This window comes from Callospermophilus lateralis, chromosome 6, assembly GCF_048772815.1.
Source record: "Callospermophilus lateralis isolate mCalLat2 chromosome 6, mCalLat2.hap1, whole genome shotgun sequence".
In the NCBI taxonomy this organism is placed as follows: Eukaryota; Metazoa; Chordata; class Mammalia; order Rodentia; family Sciuridae; genus Callospermophilus; species Callospermophilus lateralis.
In genome coordinates, this window is record NC_135310.1 from 8,783,187 (window position 1) to 8,803,269 (window position 20,083).

The 20,083-nt window shown below is 42.0% G+C and overlaps 1 protein-coding gene across 1 annotated transcript; it reads right to left on the minus strand.

Moving 5' to 3' along the window:
• On the minus strand, nucleotides 1-17,601 carry Acat2 (acetyl-CoA acetyltransferase 2). Its single transcript, XM_076858068.1, has 9 exons — nucleotides 17,460-17,601; nucleotides 16,687-16,821; nucleotides 13,917-14,098; nucleotides 11,832-11,949; nucleotides 3,092-3,235; nucleotides 2,302-2,424; nucleotides 1,323-1,477; nucleotides 727-837; nucleotides 1-252 (listed from the first exon to the last, which is right to left on the minus strand). The coding sequence occupies exons 1-9, from the start codon at nucleotides 17,512-17,514 to the stop codon at nucleotides 82-84; spliced, it is 1,194 nt and encodes a 397-aa protein (XP_076714183.1). The 5' UTR covers nucleotides 17,515-17,601; the 3' UTR covers nucleotides 1-81.
• Nucleotides 17,602-20,083: the final 2,482 nt, after the last annotated feature.

Below are 20,083 nucleotides of genomic sequence, written 5' to 3' on the forward strand. Positions count from 1 at the left end.
TTCTGTTTTGTGAAGATGGTTTCCATCCTCACTTTGGTATCACTTTATTAGTTAAAGAAAGTAGTGTGCTTGTTAACTATTTCATCCTCTCTGAACACACATTGCTATTCCCATCCCACCTCCCACACACAGGGCAGCAACACCACGGGTTCCACCAGTTCTCTCCAATGTGTGTAACAGCGTCACAAGAATTCTACAGCCAGATGCTCCAAGAGGATGGCCCAAGGCGATGGCCCCTCCCTCAATGTTGACCTAAGAAGAAAAAGATTTTTCTTAGATCCCTTGATCTCCAGATAGAGGTTAAAATCCCAAATATATCTTTGTCCACTTAAATGTCAAACCTTTCAAGCTCAATTTTCATCATGACTGCTTAGAAATAAAATCATAACCTTTGATATGCATTGGTGACAACCTTTGTTATTTTTTTTAATATTTTTTAGTTGTTGATGGACCTTTATTTGTATGTGGTGCTGAGAATCTAACCCAGTGCCTCACGCATGCTAAGCAAGTGCGTCACCACTGAGCCACAACTGCAGTCCCCCTTTGTTATTTTGTAATTATCTTATAAAGCTCATTTAACTTCCAAACTAATATAGTCATGCTTTGCAAGGCAAAAAAAAAAAAAAGAAATCTGTTAACGAGTCCCAATATCATCCACTGCCAAGCGGACAACCCTAAAAATATCTAATTTCATATTTTCATCATACTGATTTTCTTTTTATTTACCTTCTCTGGGTTTAATCCAAGTTCTTTAGCTATTGCAGCAGAGACAGCTGCAAAGGCTTCATTAATTTCAAACAGATCAACATCTTCCAGGGACCAGCCTGCTTTTGCAACCTAAAGAAAGATAAATGGGATATAGATCTGGTTGAAAGGCTTAAAGTTAAACCTTGTTTGTTGACTTATGAAGATAATGTTCCACATTTAAGGATCTCTTAAACTACCACTATGTGGTGTTCCTAGATCAGCCCAATGATTTAGTTCTATCCAAAAGGTTAAGGGTGTGCTGTTTAAAAACATCCCTCAAAAATTCCAAATTCATAAATATTGAACCAGTAGCATCAGTAATGTCCACGTAAGGTGATGGAATAGAAAAGAGCCAAACACTGCTCTTCATGGTAAGAAACAACTCAAAGCTACCAATAAGGACTTGTGTTCTACAAAGGGAAAGAGCAGATGAAACCTGACAAAACCAAGCACAATCCTGGCATCCCAAGTAGTAGGAAGACTAAGCAGAAATTAGAAGTGAAGTGAACTGAATACAGGAACACAGATTATTGTTCTGACCTAGAGTGGAGGATGAGATCTAAAGTTACACTTACAGCTTGCTTTATGGCTGGAATAGGTCCTATTCCCATGATGGAAGGTTCCACACCTACTTGTGACCAAGAAATAATCTCTGCTAAAGGTGAAAGCCCACGATTGTTAGCTTCTGACTTCTTCATGAGAACCACAGCTGCTGCACCATCATTCATTCCTATAAAATGTAAGCGACTTGATTTCCACAATGCTCATTAATTTGACTTAAAAGAATTTCACTTTTCCATTTGAAGACATTAAATTACTTGGCCATCTTGGCAAAGCCATTTGCCACAATTCAGACTTTATAGTGTAGAAAAGCCATTTGGGGCTAGGAATGTGGCTCAGTGGTAGAGCATTTGTGAAACATGCATGGGGCCCTGGGTTTGAGCCCCAACACTAAAAAAAAGTGAATCTGTATGTTTGACCCTGCATGGTGGCATGTGCCTGTGATTCCAACCATAAGAGGCTGAGGCAGGAGGATCACAACTTAAAGGCCAGCCTGAGCAACTTAGCGAGACCTTGTCAAAAAAAAAACATTGTGGATGCAGCTTTGGTAAAGTGCCTTGGTTCAGTTATCATACTGGGAAAAAGAGAAAGAATGGAGAGGTTATAGCAGTGGAGTAGTAGAGACTTAGGAAGTCCTACTGGAATAAATATACTCAGGAATCACAGAAGGGTACTAGGAATTTCTGTATTAGAAAAGCATAAAGGCAGCTGTACTGTATTTTTTTTCTTTCTTTTTTTTTTTTAGAGAGAATTTTTAATATTTATTTTTTAGTTTTCGCTACCACCTGGGCCACATCCCCAGCCTTCTACTGTATTTTCTATGTCTAGTTGGACTACCAAGAAATCAAATTCAATATAGGTTAATGATCAAATAGAATTCTTCCTTAAACTAAAATGAATTTTAAGAACCATTTTGTGTATAAAGAGGTATTCGCTTCACTTGTTAGACCTTGCAGAAAATATATCTCCCCAGATACCCATCAAAAATTGAACCTGAAGCATTAGCTGGGGTGACGGTTCCTGTTCCATCCGTAACAAAGTAGGGCTTTAGCTTGGACATGGCTTCAAGGTTACTCCCATGGCGAGGAAACTCGTCTGTTTTAACTTCAGTGAGACCTACAAGAAGAGAAGCCAAGATTTAGATTGAGTGTCCTGGGAATGATAGGTTTCCCAGAAATGAGGATTCATATTTGGCAGAAAGATTGTTAATATATACCCACTCATTCCAGTAGAAGAAAAGTATAATTACTATATGTTCCAAATCCGTAACCTTTCCTGAGGGAGATGTAAAAGCAAAAGGTGCTAGAGTTTGCATCAAAGCACTTTTGGCTGGTTAAAACTGAGTGAATCAGGAAATCTTACAGCCAATCTCAAGATTGCCTGGAGGTGAGATGTCAGTTATCCATGAAGGAACTTGATTGCAGCATTCTGTGTTAGACAATGACATGTGACCATTCTCTAGAAGATCCATTTTTTAGAATATGAGTCACAAACACACAGAAGCAACAGGAATTAATGGATGTTGACTTCTGAGAAGGTTTAGTTTAGCTTATATGGGAAATAGGTCAGCTGTTGCCCCTTAATAATAACAAGCCAATGGCTAATAACAGTTTTCTATGTTACCATGTCCCATAAATACAGCATCTCCTCTCCCTTACATTCAGATGTAACCAGGATATATCCTTGCAATCTGAAAAACCTAAGATAAAAATGTATAAAAATTCCTATATATGATTCTTACTATAAATAGGTCAAGGTTTAAATTATGATTTTTATTACCCACCTTTTCCAGAAGATACAAATACTGGTACGATCTCTTTGTCAAAATGGCCAGCTTTCTGTGCATTCTCTGTCCTGTTCTGGGACAGAACTGCAATCTTGTCCTGATCTTCTCGACTCACTTGCCATTTTTTGGCTACATTTTCAGCTGTGGAAAAACAAAGTAAAACCCAACATTTTCATAAACTGGCTTTTGGTAGTTCAAGCTGTCCACACTTAAAGCAGTGCTGACCACACCTACTAGCAGGCTTCCTAGTGGGTTGAGGTGCAATGTTGGGCGTTGTGTGCAATGCCCTGTCCTGGCAGGGATCTGAAAATGCTACAATGACTCAGGCCATTTTTGTCCCATTTGCATTAACATTCTCTTTCAAAACCATCTGAGTAAAAGCTGGAGATACACTGTCCTTTCACCCCTGAATTTTAATTTCAGTGTACATGTCCCAAAAACAAGGCCTTTTTTTTTTTAACATAACCACAGTTATAAAAATCAGAAAATTTAATACTACTATCTAATTCTTGGTCCCTATTCAAATTTAACCTATCATCCTACTAGTCAATAGGAAGATATTTTCTTCTTCAGTACAGAATCCAATGCAGGAGTATGTATTACATCATTTAACTATTCATCTCTAGTATCCTTTAATCTGGAACATTCTTTAGACTACCTTTGTGTTTCATAAACTTGCTCTTCCAGCTCTGAGATTTTTCAGCATAGTCTGCTCTATGAAAAGGACTTTGAACTACACATTTTCTTTTTCCTCTTTACTGGAAAATTGAACCCAGAGCCTTGTGCATGTTAAATTTGAGGAGCACGGGCCAGCTATTTTATCAAATGTTCTCAATTTGGGTTGTCTCATGTTTCCTCAAGCTTATATGTGACAATTTTGCTTAAAGGCAGAATACCACGAATGATGGCATGATCTTTCAGGAATCTTGTCAGGGCATGAAAGTAATCAATGTATCCCAGGTGATGTCAGATTTGGTCCCTGGTTACAGTGGTATCTGCCAGGTTTCTAACTCTACAGGTACTATTTTTCCATTTATAATTAATCAGTAAGTTATGGGAAGTTGTTCTAAGTCTAGGAAAATATCTTCTTATTAAACTTCTTCATTAATTTTAGCTTTCATTCATGATTCCTAATGCCAACATTCTTTTGATATGGACTAACTGGTTTTATATCAAAAAGAAGAGTTTGCCTTTACAAACACTACTGAAATTAAAGCCTCAACCCCAGTACAATATTAGTGGATGATCTCAACACACCTCCCCCATCAGTATATTACTCATCCAAACATAAATGCAGTAAAGATTCTTTGGACCTAAAAAATTTAAATCAAATGGACTTAACAGACATCTATAGAAAATTTCATTTGACATCAGCTTAATATACTAGCTGCTCATGGAAACATCCAAAATAGAACATATTTGAGGCCACAAAGCAACTCAGCATATACACAGACACACAGAAAAAGATACAAGTCCATGCATCTTATCTGATCATAATAAAATGAAATTAGGAAAAAAAAAACTAGAAAAACTATTTTAACACATGGAGATTTAACAATACACTTATGAATGATGAATAAGTGATAGAAGAAATTGGGAGAAATTTAAAAATTCTTAGAATCCAATGAGAATTGTGACATAGCATACCAGAACCTCTGGGACACTATTAGAACGGTTCTAAGAAGAAAGATAGCTGAGTGTCACGTCACATAAGAAAATTAGAGAGAACCCAAATGAATCTAATGATGCATTTGACTGGAGGGTCTTGAAAAAGAAGAAACCAATTCCAAAACCAATAGATGGAAGGAAATAATTATCAGAGTCAAAAATCAATGAAATTGAGAAAAACATATAAAAAGGAACAATGAACAAAGAATCGTTTGAAAAAGATAAACAAGATTGATTAGCCCATAGCCTAACAAAAGAAAAAGACCCAAATTAATACAATTAGAGATGAAAAAGGAGAAATCACCACAGACATCACAGAAATTCAAAGGATATTAGGGATTATTTTGAAAACTCCAATAAATTGGAAACCAAGAAGAAATGCATACATTTCTAGATATATATGACCTACTAAAGTTGAATTAAGAGAACACAAAACACCTAAACAGACCAATAACAAGTAAATGAACATCTAGGAATAACCTAAACAAGGAGATGAAAGACCTCTACAATGAATATTAGAAATTGAAGACAACCCAAGAAAATGGAAAGACCTTCCATGTTCATGGATAATTAATATTGTTAAAATGGCCATTTTGCCAAAATCGATATACAGATTCAATGTAATCTCCATCAAAGTACAAATGACATTCTTCACAGAACTAGATAAAGCAGTCCTAAGATTCAATTGAAAGAATAAAAGACTCAGAATAGCCAAAGCAATTTTTTTTTAAATATTTTTTTAGTTGGACACAATACCCTTATTTTACTTATTTATTTTTATGGAACCCAATACCCCGCATGTGCTAGGTGAGTGCTCTACTGCTGAGCCACAACCCCAGCCCTAGCCAAAGCAATTCTAAGTAAAAAAAAAAAAAAAAAAAAAAAAAATTCTGGAACCATCACAATACCTGACCTCAAATTATACTATAGAGCTATAGTAACAAAAACTGTAAGTACTGGCATAAAACAGATAATTAACCAATGGTACAGAATAGAAGACAGAGACAAACCCACTCAGATACAGTCATCTGACCCTTGACAAAGGTGCTGAAAACACTAGAGAAAAAAACAGCCTTTTTAACAAATGGTGTTATTCATATGTAGAATAATGAGATTAGCTCTACCCTGGATCAAAGACCTAGGAATAAGATCAGAAACTGCAACTTCTAGAAGAAAATGTGGGGTCAACATTCTAACATATAGGTGCAAGCAATAACTTTGTCAATAGACTCTAAAAGCTCAGGAAATAATGCCAAAAATTAATATATGGATGGCATCAAATTAAAAGCTCTGCACATAAAAAAAGAAAAGAGGGGGCTGAGGATGTGACTCAAGCGCTAGCGCGCTCGCCTGGCATTTGTGCAGCCCGGGTTCGATCCTCAGCACCACATACAAACGAAGATGTTGTGTCCGCCGATAACTAAAAAATAAATATTAAAAAAAAATTCTCTCTCTCTCATCTCTCTCTCTCTTAAAAAAAAATGGAGTCACATCAGTTTCTCACTATCTTCTTCTGCTGCAGTCTCTGCTTTCATCCTCCGCTCTTTGCTCTCAAAAAAAAAAGAAAAGAAAAACACCAACAATATGAAGAGAACCTATAGAATGGGAGAGAACCTTTGCTACTCTTCTGACAAAGGATTAATATACAGAATATTTAAAGAACTAAAAAAACTTAACACCAAAAAACCAAATAATCCAATTAATAAATGGGCAAATGAACTAAATTGACTAAACTGACAGTTCTCAAAAGAAGAAATACAAATAAATGGTCAACAAATACATGCAAATGTTCAACAAAGTTAGCAATTGGGAAAATGAAATCAAAACTACATTGAGATTTAGATTTCATCAACACCAGTCACAATGGCAGTCATCAGGAATACAAACAATAATAAATGCTTGAGAGTATGTGGAGAAAAAACGAACACCTTACACTGGTGGTGGGATTGTAAATCAGTACAACCACTATGGAAATCACTGCAGAGATTCCTTAGAAGACTAGAAATGGAACCATGTGACACAGCTATACCACTTCTCGGTATTTATCCTGAAGAATTAAAGTCGTCATACTATAGCATACACACATACCCATGCTGATAGTAGCAAAATTCACAATAGTCCAACTAGGGAAACGGCCTAGGTGTCTGTCAATGGATGACTGGATAAAGAAAATGCGGTACATATACACAATACAGTTTTATTCACCCAAACAGAAGAATGAAATTATATCATTTACAGGAAAATAAATAAACTGGAGAACACTATGTTAAGTGAAATAAGCCAAACTCTGAAAGTCAAGGGTTGTATGCCTTCTCTCACATGCAAAAGTGGAGAGGAAAAAGGAAAAGGTGGTAGGGTATGGAATCTCATGAAAGTCAAAGGGAGATCAGGAGTGTAAAGAAAGGAGCCAGGGGGAGGCAGGAGGGGAGAACTACTGGGGAATGATATTGGCCAAATAATATTGTCATGTGCATATAGGAACATGTAACAATGAATTCCACCATTACATACAACTATAATACCCCAATAAAAAATATGGAGATGGGTGCCGTGGCACACACCTATAATCCCACCAACTCAGGAGACTAAAGTAGGAGAATCACAGATTCAAAGCCAGCCTCAAAAACTTAGCAAGGCCCTCTCACCATAAAATTTTTTAAAAGGGCTGGGATGTATCTCAGTGGCAAAGTGTCCTTGCATTCAATTCCTATCACCAAAAAAAAAAAAAAAAAGCATGAGTTATTTTGATTTACCAATTGCATTGTCAATAAACATAAAACCAGGGGCCTTCTAGATAGCTGGCTAATATGTAACGTGGAGTGCAAAAAAATAGTTAAGTACCAGTGCCGCAGTCTGGCAGGGCACAAAATAACCGAGCCTCCACGAGGCACTTGTAGGTTCCAACAGGAACAACTTTATTGCCCGAACTCAACCAGCACTCCACATGCCTCCCCAGGAACTCTCTCCCCCTCCACCGGGCTCCACTCAACGGGCACCCCTCGAGAACTCCACAGGGACTCCAAAGCAGCAGGCGCCTGAGGCAGCAGAAGCCGCCTTATTGTCGGACAGCAGGGTCCATATACAACTCAATACACAGCCTGTTTCAATCCAGCATCATCCAGTCACAGCAATTATAATTTAATTATCATCATCTTAATGGCTCGCTGGCTCACCTCTTAACCAATCCTTCTGGCGCCATCCCGACTCGGCTGTGGCTCTCAGCATACCAGAAGTACTGGTTTGTATCTGATATTGCCTCTACTACAGAAAGAACCACTCTTTGGAGGCCCTGTTTCCTCATTTAGTAAATGAGGGGACTGATCCAGAAAACCTGGGGTACTTCTCAATTCTATTACTATTGCTTTTTTTTGGGGGGGGAGGTATGGGAGTTTGAACCCAGGGCCACTTAACCACAGAGCCATATCCCCAATCCAAGTACGTCCCATCTCTAACATATCTGATGTCAAGGATTCACAAAGTGGAGAGAATACTTATTTCATTTCATTAAAGAGGAATTATGCATCTAAGTAAGGATATAAAAATGATTAGCAGGTTGGAAAGATGGCAGGGCAGAGGTCCCCATGCATTAACTGTTCCTCCACAGAAAAGAAACAAAACAACAGCAATGTAACTGCTTGAGGAAAAGTGGCCATGGTGACCACTGACATTGACAGAGAAAAGCAAACCTGATGAAAACCAGAAACCAGGGAGAATAAGAAAGCAAAAGAAGCAGAAGACCCCAGCACCTGGCACGAGGCGACTGGGGAAGGGGATGTTCCCCACTGGGGGTGGGGGTAAAGGTGAAACAGAGTCACAGCATGACCAGGAAGGCTGCAACCTTTGGACAAATAGCTTAAGTAAATAAGTGACCTGGAGACCGCACAATAAGCCAGCTTCAGAGAAGGAATTCAGTGCATCCCCAGCCTCTCAGAAGCTACAGCCAGAAGCCATCTTGAGAAAGATCCTGTTATATGCAGCTATACTGCTGTAGGGGTACAAAAGCTGGCATAACACAACCTCCAGGGCTGGGGACGTGGCTCAAGCAGAAACGTGCTCACCTGGCATGCGCAGGGTGCTGGGTTCGATCCTCAGCACCACATAAAAATAAAATAAAGATGTTGTGTCCACCAACTGAAAAATAAAAAAAACAAAAAAACCCCACAATCTCCAGTAACACCTCATTATGTTGACTGGAAATGCAGTCACATGAGACACTCCTGGTTTGGGACAGTGTCGCCAACACAAACTTCCAAGAGCTTTACACTGCTGAGAGCACTCTGGAATCAGTGGTTTCAGTGAACCTGGCTTCTGTGATGGGGAGCAATACCAGTTGGTTTGGTTTTTGCAGGGCCCAGGTCTGAAGGCACTGGGATTGAGGATAACTGATCACCTGGTTCCCGGGATCCTCAGTCAGCCCAGAACTCAGTGATTCAATTGCCACTCCCACTTTGGGAGGCTCTGGCATTTGCCACAATTCTGGGTCACAGACTAAAAACCTCCAGAGCAAATATACTCCTGGGACAGGTGGCTTTCCACCCAAACTTGGTGAGAAGTTCTTGACTGCCACAGCCCAGCATTTGCCAGGCCCTGGATGTGCAGGCTAAAACCTCTGAAGAGAATATACCTCTGGCACAGCCGACGTCTGCATTAACTCACTGGGCAAGAAAGATCTGACACAGCCTGCATGCACCCCAACTGGTTTGAGAGCTGAGGAAATTCCAGCAAACTACAGCCCCGATCCCCGACCCTCACCCAGTACTTGGTGGATTTACTTGGTGGATTCCAACCCTAGGAGACCCAGGGAGATGACGGGCACAGCTCATGACCAGCGGCCCTCACTCGCATTTCCTGAGCACCTTGGCCAGGAGGAATTATTGACTCCTGTTATTTTTTTGTCATTGTTACTTTTTATTATTTATTTTCTTTTAGTCTGTTACTTTATTTCATTTTAAATTTTTAAGTGCCTTTCTCATTTTTTTCCTTTTTATTTCTATTTTGTATCATTATCTTTCTCTTCCTTCTCCTTTTTATTTTTTTATGTAAGTATTCTCTCCTTGGTGTTTTTTTTCTGTTTTCGTTTTGTTTTATTCTCTCTCTTTTTCTTCCAGTGCTGAGATTGGGCTCAAGAACTCATATACTCAGCCTCTGAGCTACAACAGAAGCCCGCTCAAATCCTGGCAGAAAGTTCTACTTAAAGAAGAGGGGGGACATGAGCCCTAAGCTGTGAACCTGTCCCCATGCTGGCTCCCAGGCAGAAACCTCCACAGTGGTTGCAGAAAGAAGACACACAACAGTGGCTGACATCGCATCTAAGTGGGTCCTCTACATCAACCAAAGCCATACCTGACCCACTCACTGTACAGGGCTGGTAGGACAGAAGGCGATTCCCACAGAGGAGCCGTGAATCCAGCTGCTGCCCTTCCTGGTGAAGCACCCAGATCTGCACTAGTCTCCAGTAAAGAGAACAAGAGCTTTAGGGCCAGGTGCTATAGCGCACACCTGTATCCCAGAGGCTCGGGAGGCTGAGACAAGAGGATCACAAGTTCAAAGCCAGCCTCAGCAATGTAGTGAGGCCCTAAACAACTCAATGAGACCCTATCTCTACATAAAATATTAAAAAAAGGGCTAGGGATGGCTCAGTGGTTAAGTGTCCCTGGGTCCAATCCCCGGTACCAGAAAAAGAGCTTCAGGTGCTTCAACACAACAGAAGCAACCAGCATCATAATCATTTATAACAGAGCTACTATGAATAGCATCTGGAAATCTCCAGCTCCTGATAGGACTGCCACTCTCATGGTAGAAGTGGCCACAGAGGCACATCCCACATATTGTGCTGCCCATACCACTCTGAAGCACCAGAGTGTCTCTTGGTATCGCCCACTCTGAAACAATACACTCTGTGCCCAAACCCACAAATCACAACTAAAGAAGCTACAGGGAGATTACACACTATGGAGTCCAGTTGAAAATAAACTCAACACATACAACAAACCAATATCCCATGTTTCGATAGCAGAAGAAAGCCTCATACTAAGAAGGACACCACATAAAAGTGGAAGAGAGATTAATCCCAACAGATTTGCAAATCTCAACAAAGAAATACAAGAAATAGGAAAAAAAAAAAAAAGGTAATGTCACCTAAAGTTCATAACTCCATAATAACAGATTTCAGAAATATTAAAGTGGATGAAATACTAAACAAGGAATTCAAAAGAATGATTTTTTTAAGCACTCAAATAAACAGTTGAATGAATTGAAGAAAACAATGAAGAATGTGAATGAGCAGTTCAAAAATATAGATTTTGAAAAAGAACCAAAGAGAAATCTTTGAAAAGAAATGAAAAACTCATTTGAAAGCCTCAAGAACAGTGGATTAAACAAAAGACAGTATTGAAGCTTGAAGACAGATGACCTTAAAGTGGAGGAGGGACTAAAAGGGACTCTTAGGGGTTAGGAGGAGGTTCAAGCAGCAGCAGCAAAAGCTACACCAGCAGCATTAGAGCTAGTGGTTTTCCAGGGGACACTTTCAGGAGTGCTGCCCTGTGACGTTTCCTACTTTGTTCTTGATTATTCTATTCACTTTCTTTGCCTTCGTGTATTAAAATAATCAAAATCTGTCATCTTGGCTTTCTTTTCTCTGGCTTCAGTCTTCTTGGCCCACTTTGTGGCCACACGTTTTGTACTGATATCTGCCTTCTGCCAGGCCTGTGGGACATACTGCTGGAGGACACTGTGTGGTAACTTAAGGATGGAGTCAGTTAGCCGCAGGCATTTGGGAGGCACGGCCTACTTCCTTGCCTGAGTACACTCCATCCACCAAAGCCCTATTCTGAACACTGGCATCTACAACTGTGACCACTTTCTGGCATGAGGCCCAAAGGAAATGTAGGCTAGCCAGCCGATCACCATAAAGTACTGAACACCATACACTTATCAGGGTCCTCTGGGTGCCATTCCACACTCAGCTTTCCAGTTAAGACAAAGGTCAAGTAGACTGGCTGCTGGATCTGGAGGTTGACTTGTTTCAACCTTTTTAAAGTTAGTGTATTCTCAGCTACCTCTGCCTTACCTGTGATACCCATATGATAGTTGTGAAATGCATCTGTCAGGCCATCGCAGAATATACTGTCAGCCAGAGGCATCTCCCCCATTTTTACTCCTGTTCTCAAGTGAACCAAATGAGGAGCCTGGAAACAAGAAATAAAAGTGGATTTAAGCCAGAAACAGTGGCACATGCCTGTAATCCCAGCTACTCAGGAGGCTGAGGCAAAGGGATCACAAGTTTGAGCAGTCTGGGCAACTTAGCAAAACCCTATCTCAAAATAAAAGCAAAGAAAAAAAGAGGCGGGCTGGGGCTGTAGCTCAGCACGAAATGCTCCCAGGTTCAATCCCTGGTCCAAAAAAAGGGGAATGACTACTCTCCCACCTACCCACTACCACGGCTCCCTCAACCCTGTCCATTTGGTGTCTTATTTCCTTAAGAATCCCATTTGTAGCCAGGTATAGTGATGCATACCTGTAATCCCAGCTACTCAAGAGGCTGAGGCAAGAGGAGTCAAAGTTCAAGGCCAGAATGCACAATTTAATAAGATCAAAATAAAATTAAAAGAAGTTGAGGATATAGCTTAGCGGTAGAGGGCTTGAGTTCAACTCCCAGTACCACCTCGCCCCCCAAAAAAGAAACAGAATCCCATTATTCTTTCCAGAGAGGGAACTAATTATCTGTAAATTGAAGCATTCACCTAAGGGCTTACGTAATGCTAACAATGTGTTACTTATTTTGACAGGAGACATAATACATACAATGAGAATAAGTAGGTTGACTAATAAGAGGGATTTCTGAGTAGAAATTGCTTAACTTCCACCAACTCACTGGCACCTGTAACCGAATGGAAAGAGTAATGGGCTTGGATCCAAAGGACTTATATTTAGCCAGGCAGAGTGGCACATGCCCAAGTTCCAGCACTCAGGAAGCTGATTCAAAAGGAGCTCAGGAATTTGAGATCTGCTTGGGAAACATAGCAAGACCCCTTCTCAAGCTGGGCACGGTGGCACATGACTGTGGCTCGGGAGGCTGAAGTAGGAGGATCGAGAGTTCAAAGTAAGCCTCAGGAATGGTGAGGCGTTAAGCAACTCAGGGCTGGGGATGTGGCTCAGTGGTCAAGTGTCCCCGAATTCAATCCCTGGTACCAAAAAACAAAAAAGACCCATCTCAGAGAAACAAAACAAAAGCTGTGTTTAAATGCCGACTCTGGGCATCAATTTTCTTGCCCGTAAATTGGGAATAATATCATCAATCCTACTGGGCTTTTGTGACAATATGTACAAAAGCACTTAAGAAAGTATATCATAGGATCCCATCAAAATCACCGATCATTTTTGCTACCTCCATTCTGCCTCTTTCTGACTCTGCAATAGCTGAGAACTGGCCTCCAACTAGTGGATTCCCAGGTCAGACCTGAGCCGCCTCAGTAGAAAGCAGGGGATATCCTTTGTCTTTTCACCTCTGTGCCAATTAGAGGATGTGACTTAGTGAGACGATTCCCACCTGGCAAACCTACTGGAGAAGAGCACCGCTTTGCAGTTCTCTTTTCCACATTGTTTACCTCCAAAAGGTCAACAAAGTCTGGTCCCTGGGTTTCTCTTTGTCATATGCAGGAAAATAAAAGTTAACATCTAGGGGCTGGGGATGTGGCTCAAGTGGTAGCGCGCTCGCCTAGCATGCATGAGGCACTGGGTTCGATTCTCAGCACCACGTAAAAATAAAATAAAGATATTGTGTCCACCTAAAACTAAAAAATAAATATTAAAAAAAAAAATTTAACATCTAATTTTGACTTTCTTCAAAATGGAAAGAAATTTAAAACCAAGGACACAACTAACATTATGAGTTTGATTCAGAAAATACTGTATGCTTCAGTAACAACACTTTGGAAAAAATGGGTTCTGTTCCAGTTGAGAGGTTTTTTCTTCAAATGGAATTTCCCTTCCAATTTGAAGACTAATACACACTTAGGTAGGGTCAAGGTTGAGTCCATTTTTTGTTGGCTTACTATTGATTCCAGTTCTGATACGCATCAGCTTATTCTGCAATGGTATGGGCACAAGTTTATCAGTGAGAGGTCACTGAAAGGCATTTTTTCAAAGGACTTACCTTGCTCATACTTTCCATGCCTCCTGCAACCACAATGCTGGAGTCACCAACCCCTATAGACTGGGCTGCAAGACACACAGCTTTTAGGCCTGACCCACAGATCATTTGGCAGCTCCACGCTGGAACAGAGTATGGAATCCCTGCACCCATACTGGCTTGTCTAGCAGGATTTTGCCCACAACCTGGAAGAAGAACAGAAGACTCTACACAATCGAGGAGAAAGATAAAATATCAGGGTGCAACTACATGTAAAATTGCCAACTATGCCACCTGCCACTTTTGAAAGCCCACAGCTAAGTTGCACTGAAAGCACAAAGGCCTGTAAGTCTCCATGAGTCAGTCTAGCCCTTGAATATATATTGCCTTGTGCTGCTCTCCAGATATTTAACAGATAGAAGCTTTCTCCTCCACAAAGAAATTCTTAATACCTTAAAAAGACAAAACCCTAAATTTAGGAAATGATTACTAAACATAATAGTGCTAGCATTTAATAGAATGAAAATGAGGATTCCTATCTGACACAGTGCTTATCCCTAACTGTTAAATTGGTGCCTGGCACACAGTAGGTGCTCATTAAATACTTATTACATGATTATGGAGGATACCTGGTTTAAGAAGTATGGTGGATCTGTGTCCGTGTGCTACCTCCACTTCAAACTGTGACCTTGGGAAGTTACTTGACCTCTCAAAGTCTCATTTACTCATTTGTAAAGTGCAGATACTAGGATTCAACACATTTATTAAAAGGATTAAGTGAGGCAAAAGGGAAACACTTAGCATAGAGTTTAGAGGCCCTGCACTTAGTAGGACCTCAATAAACAAAGCTGGGTTTTTTTGTTTTAGGTTTTTTTTTTTAAAACCAGGGATTGAACCCAAGGGCACTCAACCACTGAGCCACATTTCAAATTTTTTATTTTGAGACAGGGTCTCATTAAGTTGCTTAGAGCCTCTCTAAGTTGCTGAGGCTGTCTTTCAACTTGTGATCCTCCCAGCCACTGGGATTACAGGCATGCACCACCATGCCCAAGTTCACAACCATTTTTTTTTTAATTTTTAAAATTATTCAATTACATTTTTAGTTGTAAATGAACACAATACCTTTATTTTATTTATTGATGTGCTTCTGAGGTTTGAACCCAGTGTCTTATACATGCTAGGCAAGTGTTCTACCACTGAGCCACAGCCCCAACCCCCACAACCGATTATTTTTATCATGATTATGTAAGATATACTATAGAAGTCAGTGAAACAGCTGGGTACGTATCAGTCACACACCTATAATCCCAGCAGCTTGGGAGGCTGAGACAAGAGGATTGTGAGTTCAAAACCAGCCTCAGCAAAAAGCAAGGCACTGAGCAACTCAGTGAGACCCTGTCTCTAAATAAAATACAAAAAGAAAATAGGGCTGGGATGTGGCATAGTGCTCAAGTGGCCCTGAGTTCAATCCCTGGTATTAAAAAAAAAAAAAAAAGAAGTCAGTGAAACATGGAAGGAGGTATGAGAGAAACCAGTAGTGAAGCACCCTATGAAAAATGAAAAAATCTGAATTACAGGTCTGGGAAAAAAGGAAGGAAGAAGGGGCCAGAACACAATCAGGCTGAGGTTGTTACAGTCATACTTTAAAGACTTGGAGAGTCATGATAAAGTGTCACAATTCATACAAATCTTTTAAGGTTCATAAGGAGAAGCTGAGCAGAATTAGGAAGAGGAACTGCAAATATAGGTTGAGTATGTCTGTTCTGAAGATACAAAATCCTCCAAAATGTAAAACTTTTTGAGTGCTGACATGTCACATATTCCACACATGATCTAATGTGACAGGTCAAAGTTAAAAGTCAGGTTCCCAAGGGAAAAAAAAAAAAAAAAACTTTCCAGGCTCTTTAGCTGTGACACAAACTTTTCATGAACCAATTAAAAATATTATATAAAAATTACCTTCAGGCTATGTGTATAAGGCATATATAAAACATAAATGAATTTCATGTTCAGACTTGAGTCCCAGCCTCAACATATCTCAGTACGTATACGCAAATATTTCAAAATTTGAAAAAAAAAAAAAAAAAACCCACAAATTGAAAACACTTTTGGTCCCAAGCATTTTAAGTAAGGGATATTCAACCTGTACACAGATAAATGCATCAGGTCTCAGACAGGGTAGGGGCAGAAGTTAGTTTTGGGTATTATGAGTTATTACTACAATTAATTAGAATTTATAGTATTGAGTGAATATGAACTAATATTTTTGTTTGTTTTGGTGCTGGAAAGTGAGCCCATTACCACATACATGGTAACCATGCACTCCACCACTAAGCTTCACTCCTAGCTCCCCAAAATGAGTATTAATATCAAATTAGGAATGGTCACTGATCACTGATTTATAAACCCAGCAGGAACTGGAAGTACAATGGGGGCATTCTCAGGACTCATCTTCCTCCAGACAGTGATAAGCACAGTGCAGGCACATAGGAGGAATGTAATACATTTTCACTGATGTGTGGAGGACAATGCATTTCTTCTACGTATCAGGCTGGCCCTGCTTCTAAGGAATGGAAAGGCAGTGTAGGTTAGTGATGTAGGAACATTCAAGAAAAGCATGTAAAGAAGCTGAATCCTGAGCTGAAGAAGTTACAAGGCTGGGAAAAGAAAGATAGGATAAATCCTAGCAGGGGGAATTTGGGGCAAATGTATGGAGGCAAGTGTGTGTGGTGTGTGCGCGGGGCGGGGCTGTTTCTAATAAACCTATCCTTTCCTGAGGTCACTCAGGAGTTACCTGCTGCCAAAACATGTCCCAATATAACCTCAGAAACCTCTTCCGGAGCCACTGCGGCCCTTTTCAGGACTTCTTTGATGACAGCCGAGCCCAGGTCGTGGACAGGCACAGTAGATAGGGCACCATTGAATGAGCCTACAAAGAATTGTGGAGAGAGCAGAGATCTGAACCCTGGGCGCGCTGCAGAAGCCCACCACGCGCTTCGGGACTCCAGTTGCCTGAGCCAGGGCGATGGGCGCCATCTGGAAAGACCACGGAAGGTGTGGATGCGGTCCCACGCTGCCCAAACAAAAGCAGCCGGCGCTTGGGCGGGCCAAGGGCTCTGCCGCACTAAGGAGGTGGAGGCAACCACAGCTGATGGTCGCTTTACCAGACCCGCTCCGCCCAGTGCCTGGGATCAGACCACCAGTGGTCCAGCCCCTGCGACCACAAGCTGACAGGTGGCGCCTCCCGGCGCTGGCCAATCAGGGGTCTCTCAAGAAGGCGCCTCCCTGTGCCAGCCAATAGGAGGGCTTGGCAGCACAGTGGCTCTACCACGAGGAGCCAATCCGAGGACGAGGGGCGGAGCGAGCGCAGCAGGCGAGCCGGGGGCGGCGCCGCAGGCCCGGGCTAGGGAGGCGCAGGGCGCTGGAGCCCTCCGGTAGTACTGGGTGTCGCGGCCGGACTATGACCCCTCCTGTCCACCCTTTTCCCACACCACACAGGCCCGACCCTCGGCGCGACTACTGAAGGGCAGGGGGCCCGGACCCCGCGCCTACCCTCCAGCCACTCACCTATGACAGTCCGCGCCGCCGAGACGATGACCACGGGGTCTGAACCTGCAATCATCTTGCCACGACCACCTCTCCTGCCGCTTTCTGCCCAGCGCTGCCTGTGAGTGCGGTAAAGCTCTTCCCCGCGGCTTTCCGGCCGCGTCTGGGGGCGGAGCCTGAGGCAGCCCCGCCCCCGCCGCCTCCGCGTGGTCCGCTCTGCGCAGGCGCGAACCAGGGCGGCCTGGGTGGCTGCAGAGCGCGCGGTGCGGTAGGTGCCGGGCTTTCAGGAGATGGGCACCGAGACCAGGCGAGGCGTTGGGGGACCGGGGCCAGGGCTTGGGGTCCGCGTCTGCGGATGCGCACGGACACACCTTGAATCTTTATGTGGACCTCCGAGGGTTTTTCAGAACTAGAGAATGGAGTTAACAAAAGAGTATCTGTCGTCAGCCCAAGACTTAATCCCAAATCCTGCCACCCGTAAGACTGGGGACAACTCCTGGGTATCCTTTTGCCCCTAGTGTCTTCCAAAGTTCCTCCACATTTTGCCTGGTCGCCAGTAACCCTTCGTTCTCTCTGGGCGCTACATGGGTTCTTTGGCGCGACCTGGAGGACTCACCTTGCCTTTGGTGGGCCGGCACTACCGGCCTCTTCTAGAAGGTAAGGAACTGGACTGTCCTCCTGTCTGACAATCAGAATTTCCTTTGATGGATAGTTTACAGTTTGGATGATGAAAGGCAAAGGGTGTGTGTATTAAGCGGGGTCACTTCTGTTTCAAACTCTTTCTATACCCTTTTGGGCTTTTTTTTTTTTTTTTTTTTAAGATATTGATGAACCTTTATTTGTATGAGGTGCTGAGGATTGAACCCAGTGCTTCATGCATGCTAGGCAAGTGCTCTACCATTGAGCACAACCCCACAACCCCAGCCCCAGAACCTCAGTGCCCTAGTGCCAGCTTCAGCTCTTTCCTCCTGGAAATACCTCTGCAGGCCAGCAGTGGGGCTTCCACTGTTCTGAAAGAATACCCATCCTGTTTGCTTGCCCAGCTTGCTGGCTTGCCTGCAGAGAACTCCCATGTTCTCAGCAAGGCAGAATCTACTATGCTAGGAAGGAAAGGGGTTCTAGGCAAGCACTGCAGTTGGTTGAGAACACTATATAATGGAACAACAGAACGTGTCACAAGATTGTGGAGGGAAAAGCTGTTGACAAGTCTGGAGAAAGAATCCTCCTGAACTTCAAAGTAGACTGAAAAAAAAAAAAAAAAATCATTAGGTACTGGGAACCTACTCTAAGATTTGCAGAAGTGTAATGGGTCAAATAACCCAGAGCAGATAATTGCAGTGTAGGCCCCAGAGATGGGTCCCTGAGAGGAAAACAACTGAATAGTGGTATTTCCTTTGAAAGAAATCCTTAGGGTCTGGGGTAGTGATGGGAACAGCAGTGCACTGCAATTCTCTGCTTTCTGATAATCCAGAAGCTGTTCCCTATCCCCAAGCATATGAGAGTCCAAGGAATTCAAAGAACTTTCCCCTGGTTTCAGGTTTATTCTAGCATATTTTCATCTTAGCTCTGGCCAGTCTTCACTCTCCTTTGTGGTTTTGCTCTGCTGCCCCTTAACATAATTCCCAAGGTTCCTACTTTGCATTCCCTTACTAACAGGCAACTCCCTGGCTTCAGTTACCACCTGATGTTGACAGCTGTGAAGTCCTATCCAACCTTCTTGTCTCTTGAGCTGACTGGTCTTTCTTCTCTACTTAAGTTTCCCATAAGCACATCAAATTTAACACAATTAAGCCAAAATCTTATCTAACTCTTCCCACCTTTGTTTCTTCTCTATTTAAAATCTCACTGAGCAGTCTAACAACTATCTTCTGTTACGAAACCAGAAATCTACACCCTTTGAACTTCATTTACTTCAGGAAAGCTTCCAATTTCCTGTATTTGGTGACCTCCCACTCCCACCCCCTAGTGTCTTATACCTCACCTTATCTTTCATTTACCATATAATTCCTAATTTCATTTGTCTCCTCTACTAGACTATAAGATCTGCATCGTGACCGTGTTATATAGCTCCTAGCACATCAGGGGCATTAAATATGAATATATTCTTCTGGAGACAAGAATATATTCACTTGTCTCCTGCCTGGAGGCTCTATCTAGAACCAGCTTAGGAGGAAATCTTGAGAAGGTAACTTTTTGTTGAGTGGCATGCAGCAGCTGTCTTCCAGGAAATCCTCGATATTGACTAAAAAGTATGTATGGGCCAGATGGGGGCTAAGAATATTGAGGAGGAAAGAAGAGAAAAAAAGTCTCAAGTTAGATCTAGAATCATGTTACCTGGGCTGCTTAGCAGAGGAAGTGGGTGGGTAACCACCATAATTTCCAAGTGCTTATAAGTAGCCACCATTTTACTGGTATTACAGAGCTAGTTTGTCCTGTAGAGGCTTTGAAACCATTCTTGGTTGTTTCATAAACAGTTGCAAGGGTCCAAGTCAGGTTTTAGATACAAAGCAGAATTCACCAACTTACCAATTAGCAAATTGGTATTCATGTGAGGAGTGGTGAATCCCCAGTAGATTTGCGTAGGATGGAGGTTGGCAGTGTGCTCTGTACCACTAAGGGTAGCTCCACACTGCCTTGTCACAACT